This window comes from Sebastes umbrosus, chromosome 7, assembly GCF_015220745.1.
Source record: "Sebastes umbrosus isolate fSebUmb1 chromosome 7, fSebUmb1.pri, whole genome shotgun sequence".
Lineage (NCBI taxonomy): Eukaryota > Metazoa > Chordata > Actinopteri > Perciformes > Sebastidae > Sebastes > Sebastes umbrosus.
This window is the reverse complement of record NC_051275.1, coordinates 13506779-13525369: the sequence shown is the minus strand read 5'-3', so window position 1 is coordinate 13525369 and position 18591 is coordinate 13506779. Positions and strand designations below refer to the sequence as shown.

Below are 18591 nucleotides of genomic sequence, written 5' to 3'. Positions count from 1 at the left end.
GCGGATGACATTTACTCGGTTATTTTGGGAAAGGTCTGGGCAGAGCTGCCAATTGCCGGCTCGGGTCAGATCATTGCGTTAGCCACATCATCACATCCTCCGTGGATTTACACTGACCACCGCCTTCTACCTCCCGCCTGAATAATTGGCTCACGCTTCCCGTCGGATGAGAAGCTTCTCCAGCCAGAATTCATCCTCTCTACAAATCTCTGCTCAACGCACACACACACACACACGAGAGCATGCAAACACATACTTGGCTCAGTACATGAGGTATCTGAGTCATCTGTGTCTCACTAAGAGCATGTTTCCCCGTACCACGTTCCACTGAGTTGTAACTAAAAAACCTTGCAGCTGCATTTGAACCTCTGTAGCTGGATTGACATGATGTCACACTATCCTGACACACTCCTCTCCACACAACAGATGTGCGTGTGATAGGAGTCCTTAATCTGCTGTACATTAAGTCACTGTGTCTGAAGCGTACTTAATGCCTGACTGCAACAGCAACAGGCATGCTGTCAACAACTCAGTGCCTAATGGAGGAACTTATTTACTCCATTAGGCATTGATTGTTGATTTGAAATCCACTAGGAAATACCGTACAGAATAGAGCACTTTTTCAACAATGAATTAGCATAAAACAAATGGCTTTTTTAAAAAAAAAGAAAAATGAGATGGAAAGTGAACTTACGGAACGGGCCGACTGGAATGATGATAGGGTTTGAAACATGATGGAGAGAGATGGAAAATAATGAGATGGATGAAACGCTGAGCTACAAAACAAAACCGGTGATAGCATGGAAAAGAGCCAAGAAAGGAAATAAAGAAGCAGAGTGAATGGAAAACTGCTCGGTTTGGATTTCATTTACACTGATAAAAGCATTAGTGGATAAAGTCGTCTGAGACTATTTAAACCGAGACCCACAGAGAGAAAGAAAAAGGGCACAGAGAGAGCGAGGAGGCGAGAGGAGGGAGATAAAGAGACAGGAAGAGAGAGGGAGGGAGTCATGTCTTATTAATACTGGGACTGCTCTCTGGCAGTGAGTTAAAGCACACATCTACCAAACATCTGTCAAATGGCGTAATCCATACGGTTTAGCATAAGCTCCTGGCAGCACCGCTGGACAGGGACTCACAAAGATACAGTGATATAAAAACACAGAGCGTTGGACAGGAAATGGGGACCGGCTTTTGCATGATTCCGTCGCCATGTGCCTGTAATGCATGAACATGAGCTTTTTTTATGCATGCCTACGTTAAGTATGCGGCGTGCCTGTGTGAGCATATACAATATGCATGACGTGTTTCTTACCGTGGACCTGCAACATGGCCGAGGCCTCCGTTTTGCCCACACTGTTCTCAGACGTGCAGGTGTACGTCCCTTCATCCTGCTCTTTCACGCGGAACAAATGGAGGCTGTTGCCGTTGCGGATTTCAAACCTGGGAATGAGAAAAAGAGAGATAATGAAAGATCTAAAAGAGGAGCATAGCGAAAAGAAAATGACCGTACTAATCTACACAAAGCGAAGAAAATCTGCCAGTTGTACAATATAATGGCATTTCTTTCCTTGTCAATCAACCTGTTGCGAGGATTTTTTTTTTTTCAATCAAGTGACATTATCTTGAAAGGACTGGAACAATGTGCCTTATCAGTCTTAGATATTGTCACTGGTTCCTGGAAAATTCTTGGAACAGTTGAAAATCAATTAGAAACATGTGTTATTATCTGTATCCATTGAAGGATTTTTTTCGCTCGATTCTGGAAATACAGCATTTTATCTCTCAACGGTAGATTAAATATGAAGTTAAGGTGGATTCTGCAAAGCAGAGTTATTTAAAATACCAAATACAACCACAGTACAGAAAGCTTTTTCAGCGGCCTTGGTCTATGCAAGGGATACAATGAATTAAACCAGTATAAATCACTTCATTTCATAGACTCAAAAACCATAGAAGCAAAAAATAAAATAAATAGATAGATAAAAGATAACAAGGGAAACATGAAAATAATAATAAAAAAAAACATTTCATGAATTTGACATCATCACATCATGACCTGTAACAAAATCTACCTACTAGCACCTATTATCTCACTATTAACACTTGAGTTTTTGTACAGTTCAACAAACTCCAAATATAAAGTGTTACTTTTAGACAAAGCAAGGCTAGCTGTTTCCACCCATTTCCAGTGTTTATGCTAAGCTAAGCTAACCCGCTGCTGTCTCACACTTCAAATTCAGTATACGGACATCATGAGTGGTATCAATCTTCTCATCTCACTCTCAGCAAGAAAGCAAATAAGTGCATTTCCCAAAATGTTAAACTATTCTTTTAAAAGAATTTATTATTTTTTTTTTTTTTTTTTACCATCTTTACATTTAATAATGACTCCATTACTCTTTTTGGCATTAAATCTGATATCACATGTCAGCACCATAATAGGACAATACACTCAACAGCTATTGTAGAGCAGCACTGCAGGGATAAAACATCAAATCATCTGCATTCATTAATTAGATAAATAAAGTATAAAGCACCTATAATTTATAACCTCAGCTCTAGTGTTGGCTGTACTAGTGATTAGCTCTATGTAGGCTAAGTATTATTTTCAGAGTTATAGTATTATAACAGTAATATTGAAAAGTGAAAAACTGTAATTATTTAATAGGCTTAGCTAAATATACATTATATTGAGTTTAGATGGGAAAAAAGGCTGAAACTGCTCACATGAGGATTCTGCCGACTAATGAATCCTCTTTGGTCTCTTCTATTTCTGAATTTATATTAGCAGACTGATAGAAACACATGAATTAATGAACAATTACGCCACATATGTTTTCTGGGTCACGTGTTAATAATCCAATGCGCGACTCTCCTCTGGTGAAGCTGCATTTCTTATTCAGCCTTATAAGACGCTGTATGTGCATCAGCAGTCTGACTCTCTAATGGTCTGTGCTCATGTCCGTCACTCTCACCTCCCGCGGGGAAGCTCCCCTTCCTCTCGCCGCCATCGGACGGTGGGAGGGGGATCTCCGTGGACCTCACACAGAAAGTCGACAGTCTCATCCTCCATCACCACCTGGTTCACCGGCCTGCGTACCAACACAGGGCGCTCTGCAGGAAGAGAGATAACATTAGACATGTCCAGCTTTTGCTCCTAAAAAAAGGACTTAATGCTGCTGCACAAACATTTCCTCACCGTACACCACCAGCTCTGCAGGATCGCTGTCCCTCTCTCCTACCATATTTGTGCCCACACAAACGTACATGCCAGCATCGCTCTTCCTGGTGTGAGAGATCATCAGTTTGCCCCCACGCATCTGAAAAACAGCAGTGAAAGTTCAAGAGATTAATCTTCAGGGTGTCCCGAGTGAAAACAACAGATAGATACTACTCACTGTTATCTTCACAGCCTTTAATGGACAAACAATCCACATTTGGATACTCTATGCACGTTAATCCTTCATATCATATAAGTACTATATGAGTCATTTGGTAGGCTATGCTTCTATATAATGGTCTAATCATAGACTTTATATAAGAAGTAGACGTAGTCACCGTGATGTCACCCACTGGCATGGCGACTTTCAAAGGGGTTACTTGACCTCTGACCTGAAGATATATGAATGAAAATGGGTTCTATGGGTACCCACGAGTCTCCCCTTTACAGACATGCCCACTTTATGATAATCACATGCAGTTTGAGGCAAGTCATAGTCAAGTCAGCACACTGACTGGCTGCAGTTTGCCATGTTATGATTTGAGCATATTTCTTTATGCTAAATGCAGTACCTGTGAGGGTTTCTGGACAATATCTGTCATAGTTTTGTGTTGTTCATTGATTTCCAATAATAAATATATACATACATTTGCATAAAGCAGCATATTTATCCACTATCATGTTGATAAGTGTAAATACTTGACATATCTCCCTTTAAGGTACATTTTGAATAAATAAAAAAAATGTGTGATTAATTTGAGATTAACTATGGACAATCATGCCGATTAATTATCTTAATCGATTGACAGCCCTAATTTTTATTCCATATTCATAAAAAAACTGGTCAGGAACCAACTTTACTGCACTTTATTAATTAATTCAAACAGCATAGCACCATCTACTGTAGTATGTAAAAAAAAAATTCATAGTATAGTATATCAAAAATCTTATGAAAAAAGCAATAGTATAGAAAACATTTTTGGACATATTATACTATGATATTTCTTTGATATACTATACTATGACTTTTTTATTTTTTCGACATACAATACTATAACCTTTTTTCATTTTTCAACCTACTGTAATATGACTTCTTTTCAACATACATGTGATTTTTTTCAATATGCTTTATAGGGTATATTATATAGAAAAAAGTCATAGTAACCTACTGTTAAAACAAAAGAGCCAGTAAGACCTTTAAGTGATTAAATGAAATATGATGCAAATAACTCTGGCCTTATGAAATTAACATGTAATTAGTATTATTTTTTTAATCTTTTTTTTTTTTTTTTTTCTACGTATGTTAGTATTTCTGTATGTGAACATGTGTACATGTGATTTGATGACATCATTGAATGCTCCAAGTGATTTGATGACATCATCGAATGCTCCAAGTGATTTGATGACATCATCGAATGCTCCAAGTGATTTGATGACATCATCGAATGCTCCAAGTGATTTGATGACATCGTCGAATGCTACAAGTGCCTTTATGACATCATCGAATGCTACAAGTGCCTTTATGACATCCTCGAATTCTACAATTGATTTGTGATGTCATAAAGCCAAGTTTGGGAAGTTTACATGTGTCTCTCAAGACATGAACCAACCATTTGAACTCAGAATCGAACTCGAGATCACACCTTTGTGAGAGAGAGAGCGAATTTTCAATTGAGGCAAACTGTTCATCAATGACAGACTGCATCTACACAAGAACAATGGACCAGCAACAACTCTACGAGGATGCCACAGCGATCAGCTATCAACAGCTCTCTGCAGAGCTCCAGGCTGAAAAAGATAACAATTATTATCTTCAGCTGCAATTCGCTTCACGTGAGACAAACCTGAGCTGTGATGAGAAGGTGAAGCACCTTAAGAATGAAGTGGTCAGACTGGTGGTCCTAAACGGGTCCCTCCAGCAACAAGTAGAGACTACTGCACTTCTTCAGTGGGAAAATAGCAACCTGCAGGAAGAAAACCGCACCTTACAGGATCAGGTGCACGTCCAAACATGGTCCCTCCAGCAACAAGTAGAGACTACTGCACTTCTTCAGTGGCAAAATAGCAACATGCAGGAAGAAATCCGCACCTTAAATGATCGGGTCCTCGTCCAAACGGGGTTCCTCCTGAAACAAGTGGAGGATACTGAACTTCTTAAGTGGCAAAATAGCAACCTGCAGGAAGAAAACCGGACCTTACAGGATCAGTTGTTCGTCAAAACGGGGTCCCTCCAGCAACAAGTGGAGAATACGACGCTGCTTCACGAGGAAAATAACACCCAGCAGGATGAAAACAGCCCCCTGCATGAGGAGAACCGCATCTTGCAGGAGAAGCTGACCCAGAATAACACCGAAGTGGTCAGACAGAGCCTCCAAAACGACTTCCTCCAGAACCAAGTGGACTACTTGAATAAGCTCCTGGAAGAGAAAGACAGCACCCTACAGGACGAAATACGCACCTTGCAGAATGGAAATAGCACCCTGCAGGACAAAATACGCACCTTGCAGAATGAAAATAGCACCCTGCATGATGAGGTGCTCGTCCAAACGGGGTCCCTCCAGAAACACATGGAGAATACTACGCTGCTTCGGGAGGAAAATAATACCCAGCAGGACAAAATCCGCACCTTGCAGAATGAAAATAGCAAACTGCAGGATGAGGTGCTCATCGAAACAGGGTCCCTCCAGAAACAAGTTGAGAAAACTGCACTTCTTCGAGAGGAAAATAGCACCCTGCAGGACAAAATCCGCACCTTGCAGAATGGAAATAGCACCATGCAGGACAAAATCCGCACTTTGCAGAATGAAAATACCACCCTGCAGGATGAGGTGCTCGTCCAAACAGGGTCCCTCCAGAAACAAGTTGAGAAAACTGCACTTCTTCGAGAGGAAAATAGCACCCTGCAGGACAAAATCCGCACCTTGCAGAATGGAAATAGCACCATGCAGGACAAAATCCGCACCTTGCAGAATGAAAATACCACCCTGCAGGATGAGGTGCTCGTCCAAACAGGGTCCCTCCAGAAACAAGTTGAGAAAACTGCACTTCTTCGAGAGGAAAATAGCACCCTGCAGGATGAGGTGCTCGTCCAAACGGGGTCCCTCCAGAAACACATGGAGAATACCACGCTGCTTCGGGAGGAAAATAACACCCTGCAGGACAAAATCCGCACCTTGCAGAATGAAAATAGCAAACTGCAGGATGAGGTGCTCATCGAAACAGGGTCCCTCCAGAAACAAGTTGAGAAAACTGCACTTCTTCGAGAGGAAAATAGCACCCTGCAGGACAAAAGCCGCACCTTGCAGAATGGAAATAGCACCATGCAGGACAAAATCCGCACCTTGCAGAATGGAAATAGCACCATGCAGGACAAAATCCGCACCTTGCAGAATGGAAATAGCACCCTGCAGGAAAAAATCCGCACCTTGCAGAATGAAAATAGCAAACTGCAGGATGAGGTGCTCGTTGAAACAGGGTCCCTCCAGAAACAAGTTGAGAAAACTGCACTTCTTCGAGAGGAAAATAGCATCTTGCAGGACAAAATCCGCACCTTGCAGAATGAAAATACCACCCTGCAGGATGAGGTGCTCGTCGAAACAGGGTCCCCCCAGAAACAAGTTGAGAAAACTGCACTTCTTCGAGAGGAAACTAGCACCCTGCAGGACGAAATCCGCACCTTGCAGAATGAAAATAGCACCCTGAAGGATGAGGTGCTCGTCCAAACAAGGTCCCTCCAGAAACACGTGGAGAATACTACGCTGCTTCGGGAGGAAAATAACACCCTGCAGGACGAAAACTGCACCTTGCATAATGAAAATAGCACCCTGCAGGATGAGGTGTTCGTCCAAACAAGGTCCCTCCAGAAACAAGTTGCGAAAACTGCACTTCTTCGAGAGAAAAATAGCATCCTGCAGGATGAGATGAGCGATCTCAAAGAGGCTCACAAATCCAGCCTAGAAAAGCTCCAAGCTGTGCAGGAGAACAATCAGGGCATCCGAACTGAACTCGAGGACCCCAGCGACCTTCACGACGTGAATGTGAAGATGCTTACCAACGAGCAGCAGAAAAGCAAGACCCAAACCAAGTCTCTCCAGAAAGAAGTGGCAAACTTGAGTGATGACCTTCAGAACGAAAACAGCAGCAAACAGAAAAAGAGGAGAAGAAAGCAGAAGGGAGCAGGAAGCTGTCTCTAAATGAAACCACATTGCGGTTTCATGTGTGTATATATATATGCATATAGTGTAATATGCATATATATGTACAGAGTGTAATGTGTATATATATGTATATAGTGTAATATGCATATATATGTACAGAGTGTAATATGTATATATATGTATATAGTGTAATATGCATATATATATATATATAAACATATAAAAAAAATAATTAAATAAATAAATAAATAATAATAATCATTATCATCATCATCATCATCATCATTTAAAGTTCAATAGGTCCTCGGACCTACGTTGTCGGTGCTCGGGTCCTAATTACATCCACACAAGACGTATGAAATAGGGCCATTTTCAAAGGGGTCCCTTGACCTCTGACCTCCAGATATGTTAATGAAGATGGGTTCTATGGGTACTCACGAGTCTCCCCTTTACAGACATGCCCACTTTATGAACCTGGGCTGCAGGTTGACATGTTATGATTTGAGCATATTTTTTATGCTAAATGCAGTACCTGTGAGGGTTTCTGGACAATATTTATCATTGTTTTGTGTTGTTCATTGATTTCCAAGAATAAATATATACATACATTTGCATAAAGAAAGCATATTTATCCACTACCATGTTGATAAGAGTATTACATACTTGACAAATCTCCCTTTAAGGTACATTTTGAACAGATAAAAAATGTGTGATTAATTTGCAATTAATCACGATTAACTATGGACAATCATGCGATTAATTGCCATTAAATATTGTAATCAACTGACAGCCCTAGTATTTTTACAGTGTGGTACAGTATTGTCAGTTTAAGGGTCTGAATATTTCCTCAACCACTGCTTCTATCACTGACACAAACACTGTCCTTCATCAACTCCATCTCGTGACTTCATTCATTTTGGAGAAAAAAATAAAACGCCTTTCAAAAACCACCAGAGATTGTGTCCAGCTGTTGATTTCACACATGAGAGGAGAGAACAAAAGTGACAGCAAAATCCGAGACTTTTTCCGGTCCATAGAAAACGAAGGTTTCTGAATTGAATTATGTTCTATTGAAACTATTGTCACTGTGAATGATTATCTCTGCCTTTCTCCAGGACTGCTGATTGATGGTAATAAATGGTGGGTTTATAAAGACGCTTCATAAAGAAGCTCTTTATAAAAAAAGTACAAAAATATCTTATAATTGATGTTTTAGATTACATTTATTGTTAAAGGGACTATTTGTAACTTTGTATGCGCATAAATGTAGCGGGTCGTCACACATGCGCGCTCGCATATGCGCGTTCGCGTGTAGCCGCTGTACCCTCCTCCTCTACCTGCTCGCCTTCACTCAGACAGCTCAGCTCGCTCCACCTCTAGACGTGAACGCGCGTTCACTACACACTGCAGAAGAGTTAGTTTAGCTCTGAGAATATCTAGTGAATGTACAGGGGACGTTTGTGCAGAAATAAATGCTGCAGCTCCTCCAGACCAACAGAGGTTTTCCGTGTCTTGTGAAGTGACGGAGCTCTACAGAGATTTACATTGTCTTCTCGTTACCGACCGGGTGCCGGTGTCTCCTCTGCTCTCTCCGGCTGCGGGCGGAGAGAGCAGGGAGACACGCTGCAGAGCCCCGCTGCCTCAGCCTGCACTTAGGCAGGAAAAGCCAACACTAGGATCAGAACTAAATCATGTTCATGGAGAGACCTTCGTCTGGTCAGCTAACATTACTACCAAGCAGCTGAAATATAGAGTGATATTGTGGTTTTAGCTGACTTGTGTCGCCTCACTGTTTTGAGTGATGCTCGTTCAGGTATATTGAGAGCGAGCAAGCGCGAGCCCAACGCTGACTTTCGTTGATTTCACGGCCACAGGTGTCGCTGTTAAGAAGCATTTCTGAAGCCCACAAAGTTAAAACAGAGAGACTAAAGAGATAAGTGTGGTCCAAACAATTATAAACATGACAGAATCGAACCAAGATTCCTCTATGACAGAGTCTGGGAATACATCTTGTTTTGAAAGAGGCACCTATTGAGATAAAGGTATAATTTAAGTTATTACGAATATTATTATTATTATTATTTGTATTATTACCAATTAAACTCGAACATTACTTTCAGCTTGAACTGGGCTCTACAGCCCTTATTAACACAATAGACATTTTAAGATTGTGCCTCTTAATAATTTCAGTTACAAGGATAAAGATAACAACTAGTTGTTGTTTTTCTTTCTTTTATTTCCTTTTGTTATGGTCTACATTACTTGAAGAAAAATGCGAACTCTGGGCCACATATTATAAAAGTCTTATGACTTAATTCAATAAGTTTGTGAAACCAATGGAGGGAGTGTTGTATGCGCTGAATGTTGGACACTTCTAGTATACGTGGAATACCAGTTTGTGGATTTTTTCCCACTACTAGGGAGGGCCCCCTCAGTAATGAGGTATGTTACCCTCCTCCCACCAACAGGGAACTCAAGGGATGGCAGAGTACATCCTTTGCTTTTGTAGTCACAAAGTTCTGTGTTCAGTTGACGTTCATAAGTTCATATATTTTTTTTATGTATGTTATTTTTTTTATGTTTGGGTTTGGATTGCAACATGACTCCATAAATAGAAATGATAGAGCATAATATTAAGATATTGTCGTTGAATGTGAATGGTCTGAATAACCCAGTTAAACGTCGGAAAGTAATGACCAAATTAAGGAAAGACAAGGCACAGATTATATACTTACAGGAGACACATTTGTCTAGGCAGGAAAATGAGAAGCTTAAGAGGTTTGGCTATACAAATACATTCTATAGTTCATTTCAACATGGTTGTAGAAGAGGCGTGGCCATTCTCATCCCTAACTCTGTGAAATTTGAATGTTCTAAAGAAATTAGTGATAAGGAGGGCAGATATATTATTGTGAAAGGAAAACTGGAAAACGAAGAAGTGACATTGGTCAATGTTTATGCCCCACCAAACAGTGAAAAACATTTCTTTAAAAACCTGTTTGATAACATTATTTTGGAAATGGAAGGAATATTAATTTGTGGGGGTGACTTTAATATCGTGATGAATAGTAAGCTAGATACAACAAACAATAAGAAAAATGCCAACCATGTTACAAAAATGATCAAGACAATATTTAAAGAATTTGGTATAGTGGATATTTGGAGAGAACTGCACCCCTCTAAAAGGGACTATACACATTTTTCAGCACCTAACAAAAGCTATGCTAGAATTGATTATTTTTTCATGAATAAAAAAGATCTATACAGAGTAGGAGAATGTGAAATTGAAGGAGCGGACGTATCAGATCACTGTTCAATTTATCTCAAAGTAAAATTAAAATCACAGGAGAAAAAAACATTATGGAGATTAAATGTAGGATTATTAAATAATAAATCAATTGTCGAGGAGATCAAACAAGAGATTATAACATATAAAAATGAAAATGATAATGGAGAGGTTAACCCTGCTATTTTGTGGGTCATGAGAGGGAAGCTTATTGCCAGGACAGCATCTATCAAAAAAGCTAGAGAAGAAGCCTTTAAGAGGGAAAAGGAAAAACTGCTGGAAATTGAACAACAACATAAATCTACACGAGACTCCACACTACTACCAAAAATTAAAGAGATCAGGGATAATATAGATAAATTATTAACCACAGAGATAGAAAAGAAAACAAGATTTCTAAAACAATCCTACTATGAGGTGGGGCCTTGAGCAACCAAATTGTTAGCAAAAAGACTGAAAAAACAACAGGTGGATAGGTCAATTCATAAGATAAGGGATACCCTAACAAATCAGATGGCCTATGAACCAAAAGAGATTGAAATTATCTTTAGGAACTACTATGGGAGTTTGTATAGCCAGCCCCCGTCTGCTAATATTGACCAAATGAGAGCTTTTCTAGAGACACTGGACTTACCATCAATTGGGGAGGATCAGAATGACCTTTTGACTTCACCCATTACAAGAACAGAAATCAAGAAAGCCATGAGCAGACTAAAAACAAATAAGTCCCCTGGCAGTGACAGCCTACCAACTGAGTGGTATAAAACATTCAGTGAACAACTTATACCACTACTCGAGTCCTCTTTCAATTATACACTTGAACATGGTGAACTCCCACCATCCTGGAAGGAAGCTGTTATATCAGTGATTCCTAAGGGGAAGAACAGTGAGACCTGCTCTGGTTACAGACCCATATCAGTATTAAACATAGATTATAAACTCTACACCTCAATTATTGCAAAAAGATATGAACATTTCATGAATGACATTATAGATGAAGATCAGACAGGCTTTATTAAAGGGCGCCAAACCCAAGATAACATAAGAAGAACCCTACACATCATTGAACATGTCAAAGACAAAAATATTAGTGCAGTCTTAATAAGTCTTGATGCAGAAAAGGCATTTGACAGTGTAAACTGGGCATTTCTGTATCAGGTACTTGAGAAATTTGGACTAAATGATAAGGCCATTCGATGTATTAAAACTCTTTACCAAAATCCGACGGCAAGGATAAAAATAAATGGCAGTCTGACTGATAGTATAGTACTAGAACGGTCCACCAGGCAGGGATGTTGTCTTTCCCCAACTTTATTCGCAATTTTTATAGAACCCCTTGCACAAGCAATTAGGCAGAATAGAGACCTTAAAGGGATAAAGGTTGGAAATGAAGAACACATCATTGGGCTCTTTGCGGATGATGTGATCTGTTATCTAGAGGACCCTGACACATGCCTCCCTATATTAACCAATCAACTTGAGGTATTCGGCTTCTACTCTGGATACAAATTAAATTTAGCAAAAACACAGATTTTAACAATTAATTATTACCCATCCGAAACTATACGGCATAAATATAACTTGAATTGGAGTTCTAAAAAAATGACTTATCTCGGCGTTACATTAACACGAGGAACTGAGAAATTATATAAAGCCAACTATATCAAAGTGGATCAGGACATTAGGAATGATATTGAGAGGTGGGCTGTCCTCCCACTGGACTTCAGTTCACGAATAGATACCATCAAAATGAATATACTCCCACGACTCCTCTACTTATTTCAGTCATTACCAATTGAAATTCCTGAGAAACAATTTAGAACCTGGGATAAAGTTATTTCAAGATTTATATGGAATGGTCAAAGGCCAAGAGTCCGATTTGAGACATTACAGATTGGGAAACATAAAGGGGGTATGGCGTTGCCAAACCTTAGGGAATATTTCAATGCAGCACAAATTAGACCAATAATCTATTGGTGTGCCAAGGATTATGAAGCAAAATGGAAAAATTTAGAGAGATATGTACAAGGAAGAGAAATTCAGAGCCTTATTGGGGACAGAGATGTAGCAAAGGATTTACTTGACCAGGTAGATACTATTACTCGATTTACATTAGAATTTTGGTTTAAATTGGTACGGAAATATGGATTAGAGAAGGAGCTCAGATTACTTCGATGGATAGCCTATGACAGAAATTTTATCCCTGGCACTCTTGACCAGAGATTCAAACAATGGATTCCAATTGGTGTAACAGCATTATGTACAGTAATAAAAGATGGGAATGTTATGAGTTTTCAGGAACTGAAACAAAACTATTCATTGAGCAACCAGGACCATTTTAGATATCTGCAATTAAGGGACTTTTATGACAGAGACATAAAGCACAATGTCAATTTAGATAAAAATGGGATAGTAAGAACCATAATTGGAGTTTATAATTCAAAAAAATATAGGATAATATCTACATTATATCAGTGCCTAATGGAGAGAAGGGGAAATACAACATCGTATGTAAAGCTGAAATGGGAAAAAGAATTAGGTGTCACTATCACAGAAGATGAATGGTTACATATCTGGAGAACACAACAGTCCACAACATCTTCACGTACATGGAGAGAACACTGTTGGAAGAATGTAATTAGATTTTTTATAACACCCCAAATTACAAATAAATACGTGTCTGTAGCACAACCTTGCTGGAGAAGATGTGGGGCCATGAATGTAGACCATTCACATATATTTTGGCTTTGTCCTGAAGTTGCACAATTTTGGGGAAATGTTCATAAGGTTATCTGCAAAATTTTGGGCTATGTTATACCCAAGTCATGTTTGGTACTATATTTCGGCTATATGACTGGAAATACTGTGTTAAGAGAAGACAGATACCTGTTGAAAGTGTTGTTGGCGGCCTGTAAGAAGGCCATTACGAAGAGATGGTGTAAGGCAGAACCACCTACGCAAGATGAATGGCTGAAAATTGTGAATGAAATATATGATATGGAACTGTTAACCCATAGGATAAGAACACAAGAGGAGCAATGTCGAGCGAAGTGGGAGAAATGGACAATGTTTACATGTCAACGACAGGATGAGGAAATTAACCATTGAATATGTCATAGTAATAAGAAAACTTTGTAGAGACAGGGCAATCTATATCCTTTCATGTTTTTTGTTTTGTTATATTGTTCTATGTGTGTGTCTTTCTGTCATGGAAAAGCAATAAAAACAAAGTATCAAAAAAAAAGAAGCATTTCTGAAAGTTACAAATAGTCCCTTTAAATGCCATTAATATTCACTTTAGCTATTGTTTGGCCATGTGCACTAATGATTTCCTCCTTAAAAGTGAAGGACGGTGATATTCTATATATTTGTTATTGTCAAACAATCCCGTGAAAAGAACAAATCCAGCAATGCGTCTCTCGATATGTTTTGACTTACCTACTGTGTCTATGGTAAATTATTTCCTAAAACAGCTGGGCACTGTAGTTTACTTTAAGTAAATAGTGAATTTGTTTGGGGACTATTTTCAGTCATGGATTCATATACCTTTGCTCAAGTGAGAATTGATGGCATTAATTCTCATTTTCATTTGCAAATTTTCTGGAAATTTGATTAAAATTTGCATCAAATTTTGATTGAAACTTGGCTGATGCTTGGCTTCACAGCATGGAAAGTTTAAGAGGTTAAATATCTGGGTTTGTATATCCTATTTATTGTTGAAATGGGAGTGTGACTTGCTCAGTCTTTGTTCAGTGTTTATTTTGAACTCACAGAGATGCGTTCATCCTTGGTGCTGACTCGGACGTTGTTGCGTTTCCAGAAGACGGTGGGCTCAGGGTGACCACGTGGAGTCACACACTCCATCACTGCAGGCTCACCGGCAGCCACCACCACATCGCTCGGGGCCTGCCGGAAATCATCTCTCAGGACTGAGAAGTAAACACAAAGAAATCTAATTAGCTTCAGACGCCCTGTCTGTCTTTCTGATTCACTCAAAACAAAGACTGTAAATCAGACCCACAGATCGGCGAGCAGCAGCGCAGACACACGACCAATATTCTCAAAAGAAACATTCGTCTTGGAAATCATTTTGACTTGTTTTTCTTGAGTGAACCATCTTCTTTGCGAGGGCTGGCTGAAAAAACAAGCTTATTGAGAGAAAGTCGATTATTGTGTTTGCATGTGCATGACTGCTCAAATCCCTGGCAACGTGCTCGTTAGACTGCGCTCCGTTTTAATGTTTTCCCAGGCCTGTGTCCTACTCTGCTGCTGTCTCTCCTGTCAGAGCAGATGAATAATGCACATCTCTCAGTCCAACATGGAGTAAACAAATAACAACGCATTCATAATTTAGCCCATGTGTGAGGGAGAAAAAATGGCCTCTGCATTAATGAGAGGATTGCGTCTCTGATTCCAAACGCTATCTTACAAATCCGAAACATTCAAATAAAATCAGCCCTGAAGTGGAAATCTATCCTCACGTCACCCCTGAAGTTTGCACTCTCGCCACCCTGCGGATGACGACAGGATGAGAAGACTCTGACACGGCGACCTTTGATATCTTCTAATCTTCGACTGTGATTGACAGATGAAAGCCTCAGTGTGAACCGTGAACTGGAGCTCTCTCATGAGACCTCCTGTACAATGGAAACTCATACTCCAATGCTGACAGGCTCTCATTTTCAAACACACACACACACAAACTGCTTTACTCTTCACGTTGGACCACATCCTGCATCTACAGCCTACAGGCTTTTTTCTCGACCAACACGTATTATTCCTGCATAATCAATCAATACAATCTCCTCTTCCACTTTCATGAATATTTTAGCGATCTTTCACAGATACAAAGATGAAAGATCATCTGCTTTTCTGTCAATCTGCATTTCATGGCAACAGACTAAACATTAACGCGCTCAATCATCATCAATCATTAATTGAGCGATCGCTAAAAAACACACCCACAAAAAGCAATTATCCAATCATAGCTCACTGTCAGTAATTAGGCACGGCAGGCTTGTCAAGTCAGGAGTTTGGAGGGTTGTAAAAAATGTAAGGGTGTTAGTTAGCATGTCCGGTAAACTAGTTTCTCGCCTGGCATTATTTCCAAAAGCAAGGGGCGTATTGTTAGTGACTACTTTATTTTGTGGGGTTACAGGTTACATTACGAAAAGTGGGAGCAGAATTTAGAGTACCCATAGCGGCTCTGTCCTGCACTGTAATTTGTTTTAGGGAAGTTTACACTCCAGTCAAACTTTTGTTATGTTTGCCAAACTCATCGATTATTATTCATACACAAATCACTTTCTCTTGTTAAAATGTTTGAAAATATGAACACTAAATGCACACATCTGGCCATTGCTTGTCCAAGTATGTTTTTGTATAGACAGATACATGCGCAGCTAGGGGGTAGAAAAACAGGTTACTACAATGTCATGACAGCTTAATCATGGGCATTCAGAAATGAAGCAACTTCCTGGAAACAAGTCAAAATACTTTTTAAAGGTAAATTTGTACGCAGCCCATTTTACCACACGCCTGTTTTAGTTGCTGGATAGCTAACATGACACAAGGAATTTTAGTGAGAAATGGCAGCTAGTTGATGCCAACCGAGACCACACAAAGATAATGTTAGTTCTACAGGTAGTGGGAAATTAACTGTGAGTGTCCAGCAAGGGTTAAAAGCACAAAAACCTACCTTACACAAGTAACGTTAGCGTTTTTAAAAAAGTAACGTGAGCACACTGTAAATATTTGTTACAGTTTGCCTGCTGCAAAAATTAAGAGCACAGATCTCCCTCCCTATGATGGACGACATGACAGCTCCTCAAAAATGAAGCCAAAACATCTCGATTGCCCCCTGGTGGCTGGCTGCAGTATAGGTCATAAATCCCGCCCCCTCCATGTTAGCAGATGGGACATGGGCCAAACTAAAATATCAAAGTACACGTCAAATACATTTTTCATTTTAGGTAGTTCTTATCACGCTGATAAGTTTGGTTTTAATTAGTTATTCGATGCTACAAAAAGGAGGTGAGGCGTCGTGACTGACAGCTGCTCTGAGCGAAGTAGTCGCAGAGCCAGAGGCTCGGTAATTGTACGAGAGAGAAGAAGTAACTTTAACTTTCTGTAACCATCACAAGTCTGTGTAATACAACAAGTGTCAAGTTGATGATAGATGTAATTGGAGAGATATTATGGTTAGTTGTTGTGTCTTTCTAGCTGAACAGCTACCGTGATGCTAGCGCAGCAGCTAGAAGTAGAGATGCATCGTCCATCTACACAGTCTATGCTTTGTGTGCTAACATCATAAGCATACCAACTACAAAGCTCTTGTTTGACGGATCACATTTTCAATCCGTTTTTAACTATAATGCAGTAATAGGGGGCCTCCCTGAAATACAAAATTTTGTTTCTTTATTTTTATTTCTACATGGATCATCAACTAGTGAGGATGCTGACTGCCTATAGGACACGCAGTCTTTTAGCATTAAATCATGCACGCAACCACCAAGTGCATATTTTATATATTTTCAGGGTTTTTGTTTGTCCGCAAACATTAAAAAGTCAGCTGGAGACAAAGTTAGCGTTAGCATACGCCAGCAGATAAAATCTGCTCATGACAGTTGTTATCTTAGCCGGCAAATTCCACAGCCCAGAAATGACATCTGCTTATTTCTGAAAGACTATTGTTTTTTTGTTCATTTCAATTTCATAATATTTCAAAAAAGTTTTGCATGGTCAATCATTTCAAACAATATATTCGCCGTGCTAGAACTAGTGAACCTTCAATTGGTGTAATCTCTGTTAGTCTTCACTCGTTAGGATTTAGGGACATTACTGTAATCCACCTAAAATCAACTAAACCAAGCACTTGGTTCATTCTAAGCCAATTACTCTGAGTACATAATTAAATCCATGGCATATTAATTATCCGTCAGTACACCTGACAGGTCTGTGTCAACATGGCAGCCCTGGCCTTTAATAAAGCATCAATATTCAGACCCACTGGATTTGAATAAGATCTCATCTGAGATGCCTTTATCACAGCTGTTTAAAGACGGAAAATCATTCCTCACTTCAGTGCGACGGCCGTAATTGTCTTGGGTAAACCGCTATATGAATATTACAAAACGAAGTGAAGCGGCTGACAGTTTTCTCTCAAATCTGAAGTGGACATCAGTCAATCCGTACATTATACGGCCTTTTCTTTAACTTACGTGATGTGAATTAATCAATCGCACGTACCCGTCTTCTTAAACTGAACTTTATTGAAATGAGGTGTTTGTTTACTCTCTTCACCGAGTGGGATTTTTTAATGCCATGCCATTTAGGATGAGGAAAAGTGAGAAATCTTCAAGGTCAGTCTACAAAGCGAAGATTTGTTCCGAGCTTCTGACCTCTTTTATTAAACGTCTTATTACGCTGCAGTGATATTTGAATTATTATTCATAGTCAAGCACTGTAATACATCTCAGAGCAGGTGATTAACGGAGGAGGGACTTCTCTGACCGGGGAGCTTGTAAACATACGTGTGGACATCTGCCACCGAGACATAAAACACCCTAAAGACCGTCACAAAGCAGAACTATTAAGGAGCCTTTGCAGGAGCTACAGCTAAATCATGAGTGGACTATAACCAGCAAAGGCACTCACTCTCCTCCCAAAGGTCTTTTCACCAAATAACCCAGACCCTGTTCACTTGGCTGCCTGTTTCAAATGCTTTGCAGAGCTGAGGGGCTAATTGAAAGCACTGCATTATTTTTAGACCTCCGTCTGGTTAGATGTGCGCACGGAGACCTTTGTTTCACTGCCGTGGTGACTGAAGTGAAAAAGTTATGGGCAGAGAGAGCTAATCCCTGAACTGCACACACACAGACACAATTCGCACATGCACGCACACACCTTTAGCATTTGAAACCCAG

General features: G+C 39.8%; 2 protein-coding genes across 14 annotated transcripts in view; one reads left to right on the top strand and one right to left on the bottom strand.

Annotated features, from left to right (window-relative positions):
- zgc:77784 (uncharacterized protein LOC402947 homolog) overlaps nt 1–18591 on the bottom strand; it is a 74015-nt gene that overhangs the window by 29880 nt on the left and 25544 nt on the right. For 4 of the 6 annotated variants that reach the window (XM_037775338.1, XM_037775343.1, XM_037775340.1 and 1 more), the window contains exons 3-7: nt 14438–14595; nt 3203–3323; nt 2979–3117; nt 1316–1443; nt 695–706 (exon numbers count right to left, since the gene is read on the bottom strand). In XM_037775338.1, the coding sequence (XP_037631266.1) occupies nt 695–706; nt 1316–1443; nt 2979–3117; nt 3203–3323; nt 14438–14595 (558 nt within the window). The remainder of the gene's footprint in view (nt 1–694; nt 707–1315; nt 1444–2978; nt 3118–3202; nt 3324–14437; nt 14596–18591) is intronic. The other 2 variants (XM_037775341.1, XM_037775342.1) reach the window with 1 other exon arrangement.
- On the top strand, nt 4771–7540 carry LOC119491382 (coiled-coil domain-containing protein 39-like). 8 transcript variants are annotated; one of them, XM_037775351.1, is made up of 3 exons: nt 4780–5695; nt 6116–6153; nt 6280–7540. In XM_037775351.1, the coding sequence occupies exons 1-3, from the start codon at nt 4915–4917 to the stop codon at nt 7414–7416; spliced, it is 1956 nt and encodes a 651-aa protein (XP_037631279.1). In that variant the 5' UTR covers nt 4780–4914; the 3' UTR covers nt 7417–7540. The 8 variants fall into 8 exon arrangements, with proteins under 8 accessions (XP_037631276.1, XP_037631273.1, XP_037631274.1 ...); XM_037775348.1 differs by having other exon boundaries at nt 4771–5220; nt 5431–7540; XM_037775345.1 differs by having other exon boundaries at nt 4775–6219; nt 6304–7540.